General features: G+C 40.2%; 1 protein-coding gene across 2 annotated transcripts in view; it reads left to right on the forward strand.

Moving 5' to 3' along the window:
* Positions 1 to 17,652, forward strand: part of Vmp1 (vacuole membrane protein 1) — a 102,669-nt gene that overhangs the window by 59,988 nt on the left and 25,029 nt on the right. For both annotated transcript variants that reach the window (XM_052194321.1, XM_052194322.1), the window contains exon 8: positions 15,755 to 15,835. In XM_052194321.1, coding sequence (XP_052050281.1) covers positions 15,755 to 15,835 — 81 coding nt within the window. The remainder of the gene's footprint in view (positions 1 to 15,754; positions 15,836 to 17,652) is intronic.

A 17,652-nucleotide genomic window follows, 5' to 3' on the forward strand; every position in this document is an offset into this window, starting at 1 on the left:
CAAAGAACTTTGGAGTTTTTCAGTACAGAACTTGCTGTTCTTAGTAGATAAACCCTGATGATTTATTAAACTTGTAAAAACATTACCACTGCTCTGATGAAATAAAATAATTCCCTTCCCTTCCTGGCCATGTGATGTAGCTCTTTCTCACATCTCTGTTTGCAAGGATGTTGTGTCTGTTCATCTGTGTGTGTCGCCTTGCTCATCCTTACCTATCAAGTTCCCATAATGGGGCTTCTTCAGTGTTTCATGCAGTTAGTAGGGGAGTTGATTGGAATTTTTGTGGGTGGTTGGTTGGTTGGTTGGTTTGAGAAAGTATCTTGCTTTGTAGGTCTGCCATTCAATATGTAGATGAGTTGGCCTTGAACTCACAGAGATCCATCTGCCTCTGCCCTATAAATGCTGCGATTAAAGGCCTGAATCACCATGCCAGGCTTGGTGTGGTCTCACTGAATAGCCGAGGTTGTCCTTGGACTGAGAGTCTTTCTGCCTTAACTTCCCAAGCCTTGACAAGTACTGGTGTTTGCCACCATGCCTGGGTAGGGCTGGGGCTTTTCCTCACAAAATATTTTCTAAATTTAGTTTTTAGTTTTTTATTTAATATGTATTTGTGTTTTCTCTGCTTGTATATATGTGTACCATTTGCATGCCTGATGTCCTCAGGAGGTAGAAAAGGAATTTGGATCCCCTAGAACCAGAGTTATGGCTGCTTGTGAGAGCCACCATGAAGGTTCTAGAAGTCAAATCAGTTCCTCTGGAAGAGCAGCAAGTGCTCTTTACCAGTAAGCCGACCATCTCTCCAGTCCCTGGAAGTTTTAATCCATATTAAATGAAACAGCTTGTGTGGCTTAATGATAGTGTGCTTAAGCACGCTTCAGGGTCCTAGTTCTAATCACCATCCCCACTCTATCCCTAAAATTGAGGACACATGAACATTCTTACAGTAATTTGTTGGTTCTCTAAGCTGTATAACTAAGGAGAAATTGTGAAGCTGTATTAGAGTGTAAGGGTTATACTCATTGGTAGAGCAGCTGCCTAACCTGTGCGAGGTGGAGTCTGAAACATAGGGTAGCTCATTTTCTTGATATGTTCAGAGATTGTTTTGTTGGACACTACAGAGGAAGTAGAATGGGGGTCTAACCCTGTTATTTTGTGTTGTTTTTGTGTGTATAGCTGACACAATAGAATAGGAATGCTGTTCATATTTACTTGGAAGAATATGTTTTGGATAAGATTGCTATCTACTAGATTGCCTAATACCATCTGTCAGAATGATCTGCCATTTGCATCTTTCGGTTAGTGCTGGATTGGTGACTTTGTAAAACTTGCTGATTTTTGTTTTAGTTTTGGTATTCTACTGTGTTGTTTTGTGTTCTTGCTATCAGAATCAGAAATGTGAAAATCTAACTTCACCTTTTAGAAAAATGCTATTTTGTTTCTCCATATTTGTTCTAGTTAGCTTGTCTTTCTATTGGATATCACTTGTGACTCTTTACCTCTCCCCACCCTGGAGTGAGCCTAAGACTTGGTACATTTTTACCACTAAACTACATTCCCAGTCCTTGGGTTTCGTTTTGGGATTGGTTTGGTTTTTGGGTTTTTTGTTTTTGTTTTTGTTTTTTGGTTTTTTATTTGTTTGTTTGTTTTTTATTTTGATTTTTTTGGTTTTTTTCGAGACAGCGTTTCTCTGTGGAGTCCTGGCTGTCCTGGAACTCACTCTGTAGACCAGGCTGGCCTTCAACTCAGAAATCCACCTGCCTCTGCCTCCCAAGTACTGGTATTACAGGCGTGTACCACCATGCCCGGCTGGGTTTGGTTTGGTTTTGAGGCAGTGTCTCTGCTCAGTGGACCCACCTGTCTATCTGACTGAGCCTGCCAAGTAACTACAATTAGATGCCTGTGCCACTAGCCCAGACTCGGTAAACTACTTATATCAGACATCTCTTTAAAGACTGGTTTAGGGGGCTAGAGAGATGGCTCAGCAGGTAAGAGCACTGGCTGCTCTTCCAGAGGTCCTGAGTTAAAATCCCAGCAACCACATGGTGTCTCAGGACCATCTGTAATAAGATCTGATGCTGTCTTCTGGTGTGTCTGAAGAGAGCAATAGTGAACTTACATACCTAAAATAAATCTAAAAAATAAATAAATAAAATAAAGATTAGTTTATATATTTCTGATTTGTCTTATTTCAAGAGAATGTTCTCTTTAAGTTAACCATATTTAGAATAATAAATATTTACACTTAATCTATATATTAAAAACTAAATGACCATATTAAGCATACATTGTAGTATCTTTCCCTTATTAGTTTACATTAAATTTAAGGCTAAAAGGATTTTTTTTTCCTAGTAAGATTCTTATTTTTCAGAATTTCAATTTATTTGCATTAATGGGGGTCGGGGGACAAAAACCTATCTTAAAACCAAAGCTTATCACTTTGCTTGTTTGTTTGTTTTTGTTTTGTTTTTTCAAGACAGGGTTTCTCTGTGTAGCTCTGGCTGTCCTGGAACTCACTCTGTAGACCAGGCTGGCCTCTAGACTAGGCTGGCCTCGAACTCAGAAATCCGCCTGCCTCTGCCTCCCAAGTGCTGGGATTAAAGGCGTGCACCATCTCTGCCCGGCTTATCACTTGTTTTGACAAACTCTCTTGACCTGTGCCTTTTCTTTTCAAATGACAATGAAAGATATTTTTCCTTTCAAAGAGCAAAGTGTAAATGAGATTCTTTGGACTTTTGTTGATAATAATAGAAGATTTGTTTCATCATTTGAGTTTGGAGATTATGGGAAAGCATTTGATCATGGTCACTTAAAACGGTCAACCAAGTTCTTCAGCACTCCATTTATGTTCTGTTTGTTGAGCACATTTTCCTGTGAGTGTTAGTTGGATACACCACGTTGGTGCCTGCTGGGTTTTCGCCCTATGAAGTTCTTTCTGTTTTTTGTCATACAAAGATTTTATGAAAGAGCTCATAGTATAGTATAGAGATGATCTGAAACTAAAACAGGGGTCATTTTCATGTTTTTAATGTCATTTGTTGCTGGGACCTGTTTTTGACTCTGTTGAACCCTTTGCTGGTTGTGGTTTGTCTGGCCATCACATGACTTCTCTGAAAATTCCCCCTCCCCTTCATTTCCAGTAAACTGTTTGAGCAGGCGTGAGTCAGAGTGAAACCAGCTTCCCTGTAACCACAGGGCTTGTTAAAGAATTTGTCTACGTGGACTCTGGAGGGTTTGCATTAAGCTTTGCAGCACCTACTATGGTTTGTGTTGTGTCAGTTCCTGGGAAAAACTTCCTCCTTTCAGGATCTTTTACTTACTTGCTTTGAGCTAAACTGATTATAGTAGGAATGCTCTTCCTAGGTTCATTATCATTCGAGGCCTTGTCATATAGATATCCTTTCAGATCCAACCAGCCACGCCCAGGATTTTGTTGTTTAAAATCTGTATTTTTATTTTAAGTGTGTGAGTGTTTGCCTACATGTATGTATGTGTACCGTATTCCTATAGAGATCAAAAGAAGTTGTTGGAACCCCTGAACTAGAGTCATGGATGGTTGTGAGCTACTATGTGGGTGCTGAAAATTGAGCCTAGATCTTCTGCCAGAGGGAGAACAGCCAGTATTCTTAACAGATGAGCCTTCTCTTCCTTAAGTGGTCTTTTAATGAGATTCTGTTATAGAATATCTCAACTATTTGGGACAATTAAGTTTGAGTACGGAAGGAAGGAAGGAAGGAAGGAAGGAAGGAAGGAAGGAAGGAAGGAAGGAAGGAAGGAAGGAAGGAAGGAAGGAAGGAAGGAAGGAAAAGAAGAAAAGAAGAAAAGAAAGAAAACGTAGTACTTAGACTCTCTAGTGGGGACATAAATGGCTTAGTGATTAAGCACTTGCTGCTGTTATTTGGGACCCACATGTCAGGTTACAGCTGTCTAACTCCAGTTCCAGGGAGATCCAACAGGCACCCGGTGCTCAGACATGCATACAGGCAAAGCATCCATACACACAAAATAAAATTTAAAAAATTAATGTTCAGTAGTTGTCATTTGAACACTCAACATGACTTACTAGAATTTTTCATGGCTTCTTTTATTGTTTCAAGAAACTTTTTCTTAATACTAAATTATTCTTTGGCCACTCCCATTCCCAGATTTGACTTTCTTGGTTTTCTGACTCTTCTTTTATTCAGTGGTATAGCATTACTGAACAGGAAAGATAGTTGTGGCTGCAGAATGTACAGCCACTGGGAAGGCTCTGAGTCTGTCTCTTCTTTATGCTGGTTTACACGGTGTTTGGCTTCATGTTTGCCTCAGGGAGTATGTGGCGGGGACAGGCCAGCTCTCAGTCCACAGTGGGATTCTGATGCTGAGCTCAGCTGATGAGGTGTATGCAGCAGCCGCTTTCACACTCTTACACACTGAATAAGTCTCACCAGCCCTTGTTTTGCCTTTTGAAACTTGGATCATTTAGCCCTGTGCCAGGATTACAGGCATTTACCTCCACCATGCAAGACTTCCATGCTCATTTCTGATTTAACCTTGTCATCTTTAATCAGGCTTATTTTATTATTTATTTATGTTTATGTGTATACACATGGATCAAAGTAAGTGCTGGAGAAGGCAAGAAAAGAGGGTTGGAGTTGGAATTGGAGTTACAAGCCCAACATGGGTGCTGGGAACTGAACTCTGGTCCTCTGGAAGAGCAGGAAGTACTCTTAAACATACACACACACACACTTCCTTATTTAAGAAATAGAATAAAATCATCCAAATCAATCTCCTAATAATTTTTTCTGTTTATCTTTTTACAACAAAATACATATAAAAGAAAATGTTCTCGAGAGACTAGAGAATGGTGGACATTGTGTTCTGCCGTACTCTTTAATTCATAAGATAAATTTAAATTTTTTCAGTTAACATTTAAATTTAATAATACCTGTTGTTATGTTTAAAGAGTCAACAATACATGAGGAAAAGTCTTCTGTGAAATTTAATTTATTAAAAATTCTGTTTGTTTTAATGATGAAGCAATTCTAACTTAAACCATCTGATTTTCAAATAAAAATAAGAAGTTAATACAACCCAGTTAGTAAGAAAGCACTGTAAGTAATATTTAATGTTTTCTTCTTAGTTTGCTTTGGAAATTGGAGTAGAATGGTTTTGTTTTGTGTTTGCTCTGTTTCTTCTCCACACCTGTTGACGGTATGAGCAGAAATGAGCAGTGGGTAAGCATTATGTTACCCTTGTTAACTGATTGACAGGTGGTTTCTCTGCAGGTTTTATATTTCAAACACCTTTTGTAAAATGCCTCTAGAAAGTTCCCTTGGACTATCAGGCTATATATACATGGCTCTGTGTTTTTGCGGAATGATTTTTACATCTGTACCATACTCCTAATAAATGCAAGTCCCCTCTCTGCTCTGATTGCTAAGCACTCATGGGAGTTGTGGCTCACGATCAGAATTAGATGGTAGGAGGAGCAGCACAATAACTATTAACACCTGGTTTTTATGGCAAAGCTGTATTGATTTTCAGTTAGCAGGTATGTGATTTGTCATGATCTGGAAAGTTTGCTTTTTGACTTGGTTTGTTTGGGGGGTTTTGCTAGGCATTATAGGGATGGTTTTTATTAGTTTTCCTTCTATTTTTCCTATTTTACATCTTGGTATTTAAAGTCTTACTGACTTGGTATTTAAAGTGTGTTCTTTATTTACTCCATAGCGCGCGCAAACACACACACACACACAGTAGGATACAGCCACATGCCACATAATGTCATTTCCATCTGTGACAGACCTTGTATACAACAGTTGCCCATAGGAATATATCACCTGGGGCTGGAGAGATGGCTCAGCAGTTAAGAGCACTGACTGCTCTCCTGAAGGTCCTGAGTTCAAATCCCAGCAACCACAACCATCCATAATGGCATCTGTCGCCCTCTTCTGGTGTGTCTGAAGACAGCTACCATGTTCTCACATATAATAATAAATAAATCTTAAAAAGAAAGAAAGGCCGGGTGGTGGTGGCCCACACCTGTAATCCCAGCACTCTGGGAGGCAGAGGCAGGCGGATTTCTGAGTTCGAGGCCAGCCTGGTCTACAGAGTGAGTTCCAGGACAGCCAGGACTACACAGAGAAACCCTGTCTTGAACAATCCAAAAAACAACAACAAAAAAAAAACCAAACAAACAAAAAAAAAAAGAAATGTATCACCTGGTGTCATCAAATAAACCCATTCTGTGGTGTTTGGATTATGTAGTGATTGAGTTGCCCAATTAGACATTTCTCAAAATATATCTTCATTATTAGGAAGTGTATGTCTATACCTAAAGTTTCTTTGTTCTATCCCCATGTCTTTGGTAGTTTTTATGTGTGTTTTAGTTAGCACATTATTAATTATGTAAAATCATGGGTTTCATTACTTTTACCTGCCCTTGTGGTTGTTTTGTTTTGAGACAAGGTCCTGCTGTATAGCCTTACTTGCTCTGTATGCTCCTGCTGGCCTCACTCAGTACTTCTGCTGCAGTTTTCCATAGTCCCACTGGCTTCTGCCTCGTGTGCTGGGTCAGAGGTGTGCGCTACTAGGCTCAATATCCTCATTCCTTATCAGGCTATGTTCTCTGTCTATGCCTGTTTCATAACTTGTTTTCAAAGCATTGTTTAAGCTCATCTGAATAATTATGACCTTCCCCCCCACTGACTGTCTGTTACTGTAATGTACTGTCTTAGAAGATTCACTGGTATATATTGCCTTGGTTGCTTTAGAGACAGGGTTTCTCTGTGTAGCCCTGGCTGTCCTGGAACTCACTCTGTAGACCGGGCTGGCCTCGAACTCAGAAATCTGCTTGCCTCTGCCTCCCAAGTGCTGGGATTAAAGGCGTGCGCCACCACTGCCTGGCCGGGATGGGGTTTCTTTCCCTGTACTTGCAGTCCTTGTGCCTTACCCTGTGGAAAACCAAGATTACAGCTACACAACCTACGATACCCAGCCACTTTGTATGTGTGTATGTGTGTTTAGATTTCTCTTTATTTCCAGTTCGAATATGAGCACTTATACAAACTTATTTATAACAAAAACAACAATGAAATTACTTTAGGACTGGTGAGCTGGATCAGCAGGTATAGGTGTTTGCTACAAAGTCTGGTGATCTGAGTTAAATCTCTGGGACCCACATGGTGAAGAGAACTGACTCTTTAAAATGTAACTTGAAAAATGTATTTTAGCAGGGTGGTGGTAGTATATACCTTCAATCCCAGCACTTGTGTGGCAGAAGTAAGTGGATCTCTGAGTTTGAGGCTATCCCGGTGTACAGAGAGAGTTCCAGGATAGCCAGAACTACACAGCAAAACTCTATCTTGAAAAACAAAACAAACAAAAAAGTATTTTAATCTTTTTCCAACCCATAATAAAACTCTTAGATACAAATCTTAAAGAAATCATATGTAAGAAGTGCTTTACAAATTCAACCATCATCCCCAGCCCCACTTTTTAAAAGGAATTTGTTTTATTTGTATTAATGTATGTTTGAGTATGTGTATTCACATATGTGTGCAAGTGTCATGGAAATCAATAGAAAGTATTAGATCTCCTGGAGCTGAAGTTATAGAAGGTTGTGAGTTGTTTAACATGGGTTCACAGAACTGAACTCTGGTCTTCTGAAAGAGAGCAAGCTTTCTTAACCTGAGCTACCTCTTAGGCCTTAACATTAACATTTAACAGCTGGGCCTGTCCAGGTGTGGTGGCACACATCTTTAATCTCAGCATTTAGGAGACAGAGGCAAACAGATCTCTGTGAGTTTGAGATCAGATTGGGTCTAATGGAGAATTTTGGGCAGCCAGGGTTACATAGTGAGATCCTGTTTCAAAATAAGAATGAAACAAAACAAAGAGAGTGTTTAAGTTAGATTAAGTCAGGCACACTTAGGACAGTACTGTGATGCATCAAGACCCAATGGTTCTAGATAAGATTGGGTTATGTGGTGAGACCCATCCAAAATAACAGTAACAGTACTTGTGGGAGATTGATTTTTTTACACACACATACACACACACACACACACACATGGTTTGTTTGAGTTTTTTGGGTTTTGTGGCTTGGTTTGGTTTTTTAAGACAGGGTAGCCCTGGCCGTTGTAGATCTATAGACTCTGTAGACCAGGCTGTCCTTGAATTCACAGAGGTCCACCTGCCTCTACTTCTCAAATGCTGGGATTAAAGATATGTGCCACCACTGTGTATTATTTATAATTATCTCAAACTGACAACAACCTTAGTATTATACTAAAATTAGAACAAATTGTGGTATATTCCTACAATAGAATAATGCATATCACTTTAGCAGTTTCGTTACTCCACATTAACAGCATGGAAGAAACACTAGATATAATGCAGAGCTAACAAGACCTGCAAGAGGACATACTGCAAGAATCCTATTCTTATTAAGCTCAAAAATAGGAAAAGCTAAAACTGTAGCTCTAAACATTCAGGAGGGTGATTACTCCAATAAAAGGACTGACTTCTTAGACTAATGTTCTGTGTCTCATCCCAGTGGTTCTTAACACTTTTGTTTTTGTAAAATCCATCAAAATGTATATGTTTAATTTGTATAGTGTACATTTGTTCTGTCTCTGTTTTAAAAAGAAATCTGTATGAGCCAGGCATCTTATCACACATTTTTAATCTCAGCACTCAGAAGGCAAAAGCAGGCAGATCTCTGTGATTTTTGAGGCTACCCTGCTCTGTGTAAAAAGGATTCAAGATAGCTAGAGCTACATAGAGAGACCCTGTCTTTTTAAAAAAAAAAAAAAAAAAAAAGCGTGTGCATGTGGTGGTATATGCATGTGGTGGTATATACATGTGTGTGCAGGTGCATAAGCACCCTGTATATGTGCAGGGGGGACAGAGGAAGGCACCAGATGTCCTGGCTCTATCATGTCAGCCCTGTTTCTTTTGACAGGAGTGTTCTCTCCCCCCCGCCCCTCAACAGCAGGTCCCATTGTCCACTGTCTCCCACTTTGCTGGGCTTTTTCCAGCCTGGGACTTAAACTCTATCTTGATGCTTGTTCAGCAAGTGCTCTAGCACACCGCCCTCCTCAGCCCTTGTACTTAGGTTTGGAAAATATTTGAACTGCCTATTCCTGTGCAGAAGTAAATTTGGTGACCCTTTACATCTATATACCATGAATCCATGGAAGCCTGGTTGTGATTAACAGCCTACTATTTTAGCACTTGAAATGTTTGTTCTTCATTGTAAATTACATATAACAATTTTTTTATTTTCTTAAAACAGAGCCTCACAATACCAGGATTACAGTATATACTACCTCATATGCCTTCATGTGATTTTTGCATATTTATGTATTTACTTGTGTATTTACTTACTGGCAGGGAGGATACATACAGCTCGCATATAGAGATCAGAGGACAGCTTGGACAAGTTTGTTTCTCCTTACATCATTTGGGTTCTTGGGAATCAAATGTAGGTTGTCTCTTGGCCACAGTTCCCTTTATCCACTGAGCTATCTCACTGGCCTCATGTATCTTATTTTCAGGGGAAAAAAAACACTTACCAATTTCTATTAAATATTTGAAGGTATAGTTTTGGTGAAGTGTCATGAAACTTGCTTTATGCTAAGTTGAGGTTTGATCACTGATACTGGTTTAGGTGCAATTTTTGCTATAGCCCACAATACCAAAATGCATTGTACATTGTACTTTTTCCAGAGCCTAACATATGTGTAACTGAAATAAATGTCTGTAGAAATAGTATTGTAGTCTGTTCTCTCCTGCTCTAGCAGAATAACAGTAACTGAGTAAATTATACACCTTAAGACTTTATTTAGCTTATATAGTTCTGTATGTTCATGACATGTGGGCCATAGCCTGTGAAGGCCTCTTATTGCAAGACAGTGTGTTAGAGTGCATCATGGTAAAAGAGAGGGAAGGAAGGACCAAGTGGTTGACCCTGCAGTTGTCTACGTAAAAGTAATACTATATGGGTGGAGCAGGTTATATTTATATATTTAGGAATATAACTAAGAGTATGTATGCACCAGCCGGGTGGTGGTGGTGGTGGTGGTGCACGCCTTTAATCACAGCACTTGGGAGGCAGAGGCAGGCTGATTTCTAGTTCGAGGCCAGCCTGGTCTATGAGTTCCAGGACAGCCAGGGCTATACAGAGAAACCCTGTCTCGAGAAAAAAAGGAAAAAAAAAAGAGTATGTATGTACAATAAAGAAAAAGAAGACCATAAATTTGAGACAGCAAGGGGAAGATACATAGGAAAGATTACAGGTAAGAAAGATGTAATTATATAATTATATTTAATTCCAAAATTTCTTTTTAAAGAAAAGAGTACCTGGAAGTGATAGCACACACCTTTAATCCCAGTACTGAGGAGGCAAAGGCAGGCAGATCTCTGAGTTGGAGAGCAGCCTAGTCTACAGAGCCAGTTCGAGGACAGCTAAAGCTGCACAGAGAAAGAAACTCTGTCTCAGAAAAAATTGAAAAAAAGGAGTGGGAGCCAGTAGAGCTGTCCCTTTTATGATGGTTTCGTTCACAAGGCAGTGTCTCCGTGGCTGATTACCTTTCTTCCCCCCACCCCCAAACAGGGTTTCTCTGTGTAGTCCTGGCTGTCCTGGAACTCACTTTGTAGACCAGGCTGGCCCCAAACTCAGAAATCTGCCTGCCTCTGCCTCCCAGAGTGCTGGGATTACAGGCATGCGCCACCACCGCCCGGCCTGATTCAAAGATTGCTTTTCTGCACACTCTGCCGTATAGACTGTGTCAACCCATAGCACACAGTATGTATTTGCAAGATGTGTGTAATCTTAGAATTCTGTTCATTAAGAAGAGAATGTCAGGGGCTGGAGAAATATTTAAAAGCATTGGCTGTTTCAGAGGACCTGGGTTCAGATTCCTAACACCCACATGACAGCTCACAGCCATTAGTTAACTACAATACCAGGGAATCTGATACCCTGTTCTGGCCTCTGTGACATCAGGCACACATGTGGCATTCAATTAAAACACCCGTGCCTACCCAACCATCAGGGTTGGAGCTGGGCAAACCCCTGGGGCATGAGTACAGGTAACCTAGCCCCACCCCTAGACTGTGTGCGTGGCTTGGGCAAGGGAGAGATGTCCCCTCCCCAACTGCCCATTTGTGGCAGGCAGGTGAGCTGGCCTCTGAGGTCATGAGAGCAAGAAAGCAGAGTTGGCCCTGGATGTGTAGGAGAGCTGGGGGCTGACCAACTCAGCTCCCTACCAGGCCCAGATCCAGAGCTTTGAGTCAGCTCACCCCATCTGTGATCTGCTGGAGCGCATGAAAGGGCTGGTCCTGGAGATCCAGAGCTGCAGGACCTTTGTTACATAGGGCAACAATAGAATAGCCAAGAGGTGTCCTGGTGAGGTTCCAGTATTAATAGTGTAACAGAAGCCAGGGGCCTTGAACCAGACCAATGACTCATTGCAACACATTTTTTCAAGTAAAGATGTGTAGACAAAAGGGTATATATACTGTGTGACATACTGTGGCACGCTACATGTTCCAGGACAGGTAGGTAGGTGTGTGTGTGTGTGTGTGTGTGTGTGTGTGTGTGTAGTCTATTTTAATTCCTTTTGGTGGGGAGGTTATAAGGGCAGAGGGGAGATATGAAGGGACAGGAAGATGAATGGAATTGGTGTATATAATGTGAAATTCATAAACACTCAATAAAATATTAAAATAATAATAGAAATAAATCTTTAAGGCCTGGTGGTTATGGTACACATCTTTAATTCCAGCACTCAGGAGGTAGATCTCTGTGAGTTTGAGGACAGCCAGGACTACACAGAGAAAGCCTGTCTCAAAAACAAAAACAAGGGCTGGAGAGATGGCTCAGTGGTTAAGGGCACCGACTGCTCTTCCAAAGGTCATGAGTTCAAATCCCAGCAACCATATGGTGGCTCACAGCCATCTCTAACAAGATCTGAGGCCCTCTTCTGGGGTGTCTGAAGACAGCTACAGTGTACTTACATATAATAAAGAAATTAAAAAACAAAACAAAACAAAAACAAAACAGAAAAAGCACAAGTAATTAGATAAAGAATCTTTGAAAAAACAAAAGGCAGCTTAGGGACTGGAAAGATAGCTCATCAACTAAAAGCATTTGCCACTCTTGCAGAGCACCCAGGTTCAATTCCCAGCACCCATCATTTGTAACTTCTGTTTTATAGGATCCAGTGCCATCTTCTAGCCTCTGTGGGCACCAGAAAAACATCTGGCAGAACACACATTAAAAAAAAGAATTCAGTTAAAAGAAAAGACAGGTTACTTAAACTTGCATGAGATACTGAGACAATACAGTATTTTCTCCAGGATTGTTACATTCATTTAAATGCTGCTTTTAAAAAGGTTTTTTTTGTTTGTTTGGTTGGTTGGTTGGTTTTTTTAGCTGGGCATGCTAATGAACACTTTTAATCCATCCTTCTAGGTCAGAGGCAGGTGGATCTCTGTGAGTTCAAGGCCAGTCTGGACTACAAAGCTAGTTCCAAAAGACCAAAACCAATTCAATAAATAAAGAGGTCTTTCCGTGAGATAAAAAATGGTATACTGTTACTGCTTGGAGATAAATATTATTTAATATACTATACTTAAAATGTTGCAGCCAAAGATGAGCATTTTTCTGCTTACAGTCAGTCCTGTAATTTCTCTTCTCTGGTAATCCCTCCCCCCCCCTTTTTTTTTTACAGGAAATATAAAGCAGCAGTGATCTGGGGATAGTGTACTTTAAGGCCTGTTTCCTCCATTAGGCCTTGGAGCCTCTGGTGGTATAAATGGCTGTTTCGGCCTCTGCTTTCTCACGGCGTTGGAGAATATGTTGCTCATATCTTCAGCTGTTTCAAAAGTGCAAGCACAATAAATGCCTAGTCACTGTGGGTGGGGCTGGGAAATGGAACTTTCCAGATAATGGGTTTATAACTGAGAAAAATAGAAAATGGTACATGGTACTAATTGTGAATTATGTGGTTTATTTAAGGAGAGGTAGAGAGTGAACATGTCCTCTCAGGCACTTAAATTGTGAAATAGATAAAGGTTGTGAAATGTGAATACAGAGAAATGAAACTATAAAAAGGAATTTATTTTTTGTAGTACAGATTTTTTTTTATAAAATGGAAAATGACAATTGAAGATGCAATTTTTTATTTGACTCTCAGCATTGTTCCCACAAATACAAGAATATTCAAGTGAAATGTTAATTTTCTTTTATATATAACTGGAGAAATGAATGCCTAACATAATAAATTTCTTAGTAATCTTTTTCTTCTGTTTTTATTTAAAAATATTATTGCTACATATTTTCATTTGGCTTATTCATTGTACTTGAAATAAAAGACAGCAGCTTTTGTTTAAAATATTTCCTTTAAACTTTAGGAACTGAGAGTTTTTTTCTGGTGATGTTAGTTGACACTCCTGGCTTTTTACTGTGAATTGCCAAATAATATAAAAAGAGAGTAAAATTCTCTCACTGGATGTTTTTGTTTTGTTTTGTTGTTGTTGTTTGGATTTAGTTTTTTTCGAGACAGTTTTCTCTGTGTAACCCTGGCTTTCCTGGAACTCACTCTGTAGACCAGGCTGGCCTCGAACTCAGAAATCTGCCTGCCTCTGCCTCCCAGAGTGCTGGGGATTACAGGTGTGCGCTACCACCACCTGGCTACTCATTGGATGTTTTAAAAGCAAGTTAAAATACCAATATTATAATTCATGGACATTAAAATCAACATGAAAATAACTGTCAGATTATACAAATACTTGTACCACTGGGCGGTAGTGGCACATACCTTTAATCTCTGCACTCATGAGGCAGAGGCAGGCCTCTGTGAGTTTGAGGCCAGCCTGGTATCCCGGACAGCCTGGGCTACACACAGAAACAAACAAAACTTGGAGACACCATGACCAAGAAGACATTGTGCTCTAGCTGAGCTGCCCCTGTAATTCCCTACAGTGGAGGACGGTCAACCGCAGAGTTTGTGGTAATGGGGAAGACGCTGGCACTCTTATCTGATTGGAAATTTATTTTTTTTTTTTTAAAAATTACACAAATGATAAAAAGTACTGAGGGCTAGAAAGCTGGCTGTGCTGTTGAGAGGTGTGGCCTCTCTATTCCTGCAGAGGGCCTAGATTTGGTTCCTAGGACACAATGTAATTTACAACAACAATAAAACAAAACAATGTATGAGGCATGGTGGCCCATGCCTTTAATCTTAGCACTGAGAGGAAGAAGCTGGGTGAGCCCTAGGAGTTCCAGGCTGGGACTCAGGCTTATACAGTGAGACCTGTTCTCAAACAAATACATGACTTTTTAACTTGACTGGCAACTAAGAAAGCAAGATTACATTTATGATGTAAAACATGTAGGGTGATAAAAGAATGATTTTCCTATTAAATTTTTAGATCTGGGATATTTCAGTTAAAGTTCATGGAGGCCATGAATTCAATCCTTAAGACTACTTCAAATTAAAACTTTATTGGTGTGGCTGGGGAGATGGCTCAGTGAGGAAAGGTTTGCTGAGCAAGTGTTAGGACCCAAGGCTAGATAATCATCACATAAGTAAGAGCAAGGCATGGCACCGTATGACCATATGAGTTAGAGACAGGTAGTTCTCTCTAGTGGTTGTCGTCATCATGAAACAGGGAGATGTCTATATAGATAAATGAAAATGTCAACAAACTGACTTTCACCGTTTGTAAAAAAATAAAACTTCCATCTGGGCATAGTGGCCAGGCCTTTAATCCCAGTGCTTGGGAGGCAGAGACAGGTAACTCTGAGTTCTGGGATATCAAGGGCTACACAGAGAAACCCCTTCTCAAAACACAACAAAAATTCAAGGACAGAAAGATAAATACCACTAATTGTCACTGGGATGTGAAAGCTAACATGTTGGTCTAAAGTAAGCAAGAGAATAATTTCTTCTCTTGGGCATGGGAAGGGGAGGATGAAGAGATGGTGGTTAGCAGGTGCAAGGGTGCATATGGGATGAGGGATAGTTCCAGAACTCTGTGATATGGTAGCATGAATTTCAAAATGGCTAGTTTAGGCACAGATGTCTTCATTGTCCTGAAAACTCTGCCTTTCTACCATGCTGTTATTTGGAGATTGAGTCTGTTAAGTTATTACAGGAAAAAGAAAAAGGATAAACCAGGGTTTCAAACAGTTATTTAGCACATGTGGTTTACCATATTTTGTCTTCTTTAGAGCATCCAGAGAGAACCCCAAAGATACAGCAATCCATTCTTAAATGTGGGAAGACTTTAAGGATGTGGTACTTTTTGAAGACTTGAATGTTTTCCCACAAACAACCTGCTACTCAGTATGGATCAGTATGAGTCAGGGAGTGATACATATACCTTTACTCCCAGCACCCTGGAGGAGAGATAGAAGGATCATGAGTTCAAGGCCAGCGTTCAGTACAAAGCAAAAATCTGTACACAATCAAATAAGAATCAATTGGTATCAGATTGTAAGATATATAATACCATAAACTATCATAAATAGTTATCTTTAGGGGCAGCAAGATGCCTCTTTGAGTAAAGATACTTGTCTACAAGCGTAATGACCTCATTCACTCCCCAGAACCTGCATGGTGGACAGAGGGAACCATCTGCACATGTGTATGTGTACATATGCAACCACAAAGAAACAAAAGAATGGAAATTTTTAAAAATAAAAGTTGCTCTTCTTCTTTGCACTTTTTATTAATATTCCAAAACATTTGTTTTACAGGACTTTGCATCACGGGCTAAACTGGCAGTTCAAAAACTAGTACAGAAAGTTGGATTTTTTGGAATTTTGGCCTGTGCTTCTGTAAGTAGATTATATTTAAAGTTACAAATTTTACTAAATGCTATGAATATATTTTGATCAGTTAGTTGTGCATTTTAGTGTTTTGTGTTCTTTCATGTATGTATGTGTATCACATTCATGTCTGATGCCTGCAAAAGTCATTAGATATGGAAACTGAACTGTCCTCTGAGCCACCCCTCCAGCCCCTTTTGTTTGTTTGTTTGTTTGGTTGATTGGTTGGTTTTCCGATACAGGGTTTCTCTGTATAGCAAGTCCTAGCTGTCATGGACTCTCTTTGTAGACTAGGGTGGCTTCAGTCTTCAAGGCTTGATTCAGTAACAAGAAGCAAAATCCATTATTCCTATGAAGAATTAATAATGAAATTAATCAGGAAGTCTTTTTCCAGAGTTTCAAGTATTAATAAGAAGATTCCTTTAAAACTTGACTTGAGATATCTTGGCTCCTGTTTAGGTTTGGGCAGGTACCTTGGAAGCATGAGGAATTCAGTTTGGATTCTCAGAATCCCCATAAAACATCTGGGTAGTGGCATGCACCTGTAATATCAGTGATAGCAGGATGGGAGATGAAGACAGATGGATCCCTGGTACACATAAATGTGCACACACTCATAAACCAAAATGTCGACATGCCTGATTACTATTCTTCTTCCCCACCCCCACTCCCCAGGGTTTCCCTGGCTGTCCTAGAACTCACTCTGTAGATCAGGCTGGCCTCAAACTCAGATATTCGCCTGGCTCTGCCTCCCAGAGTGCTGGGATTAAAGGCATGCGCCACCACCGCCCAACCTGAATTGCTATTCTTGATCCTGGAAGTACTAGACATTTTCCCAGTGAAGTCTCTATGACAACAGTAACAACAGATATAAAGTGACCCAAGGAGGCTATCTCACAAGGCTAATAGGATTTATGAGAATATTTGTGAAAACCACGTGTGTCAGACACAGCCTCTGCCTAGCCCCGAGAGCGGGGCAAGGGGATCAGAAGTTCAGAGTGATCCCTGGTGACACAACAGATGTGAGGGTTTGAGTTCAGCCTCGTATATGTGAGACGCTATCTCCAAAACAATTTGTGCATTAGTAAGATGACTCAGCACCTAAAGGCACTGTGACCTGAGGATGCAGAATCTGAGTTCAGTCCCAACAATCCAAGGAAAGGGAGAAGATACCTAAAATATTCCTCTGGCATTCACATGCATGTGTGTGAGAACACACACACAAGATAAAACATTTTTGCAAGAACAATATAGAGCTTCTCACATACATGCCCATTTATTTTTACTGTGATTTATCAGCTTTTCATCAGCTACTGCATCCTAGGAGTAAATGAGAAACAGGTAGTGATAGTGATAGCACACACCTTCAGTCTTAGCACTTGGGGCTCTGAGGCTGGAGGAGAGCTATAAACTCAAGACCATTCTGACTTGAGTTTGAGGACAGTCTGGTCTACATGGCGAGTTGTAAAACAACCAGTCTCAGTCAAAACCAAAACACAGCAAATAGCAACAAAAACCAAAGAAGGAGAAAAGTGAGAGGTGTTTTCTATCCCAAAGATCTAGAAGCCGGTAATTACAGACAGTTCAAATACAGTGTTAAAAACCCAGTGTAGTAACCATGCCTTTAATCCCTGAATTTGGTAGATAGAGGCAGGCACATCTCTGTGAGTTCATGGCTAGCCTTGTCTACTGGGTGAGTTCCAGGAAATCCAGAATTTCACAGAGAAATCCTGTATGTGAGAGAGTGTCTGTGTTTGTGTGTGTGTGTGTGTGTGTGTGTGTGTGTGTGTGTGTGTGTGTGTGTGTAAGAGGGGGGAGGGAGGGAT

Source organism: Apodemus sylvaticus, chromosome 10 (genome assembly GCF_947179515.1).
Source record: "Apodemus sylvaticus chromosome 10, mApoSyl1.1, whole genome shotgun sequence".
NCBI classification, from domain to species: domain Eukaryota; kingdom Metazoa; phylum Chordata; class Mammalia; order Rodentia; family Muridae; genus Apodemus; species Apodemus sylvaticus.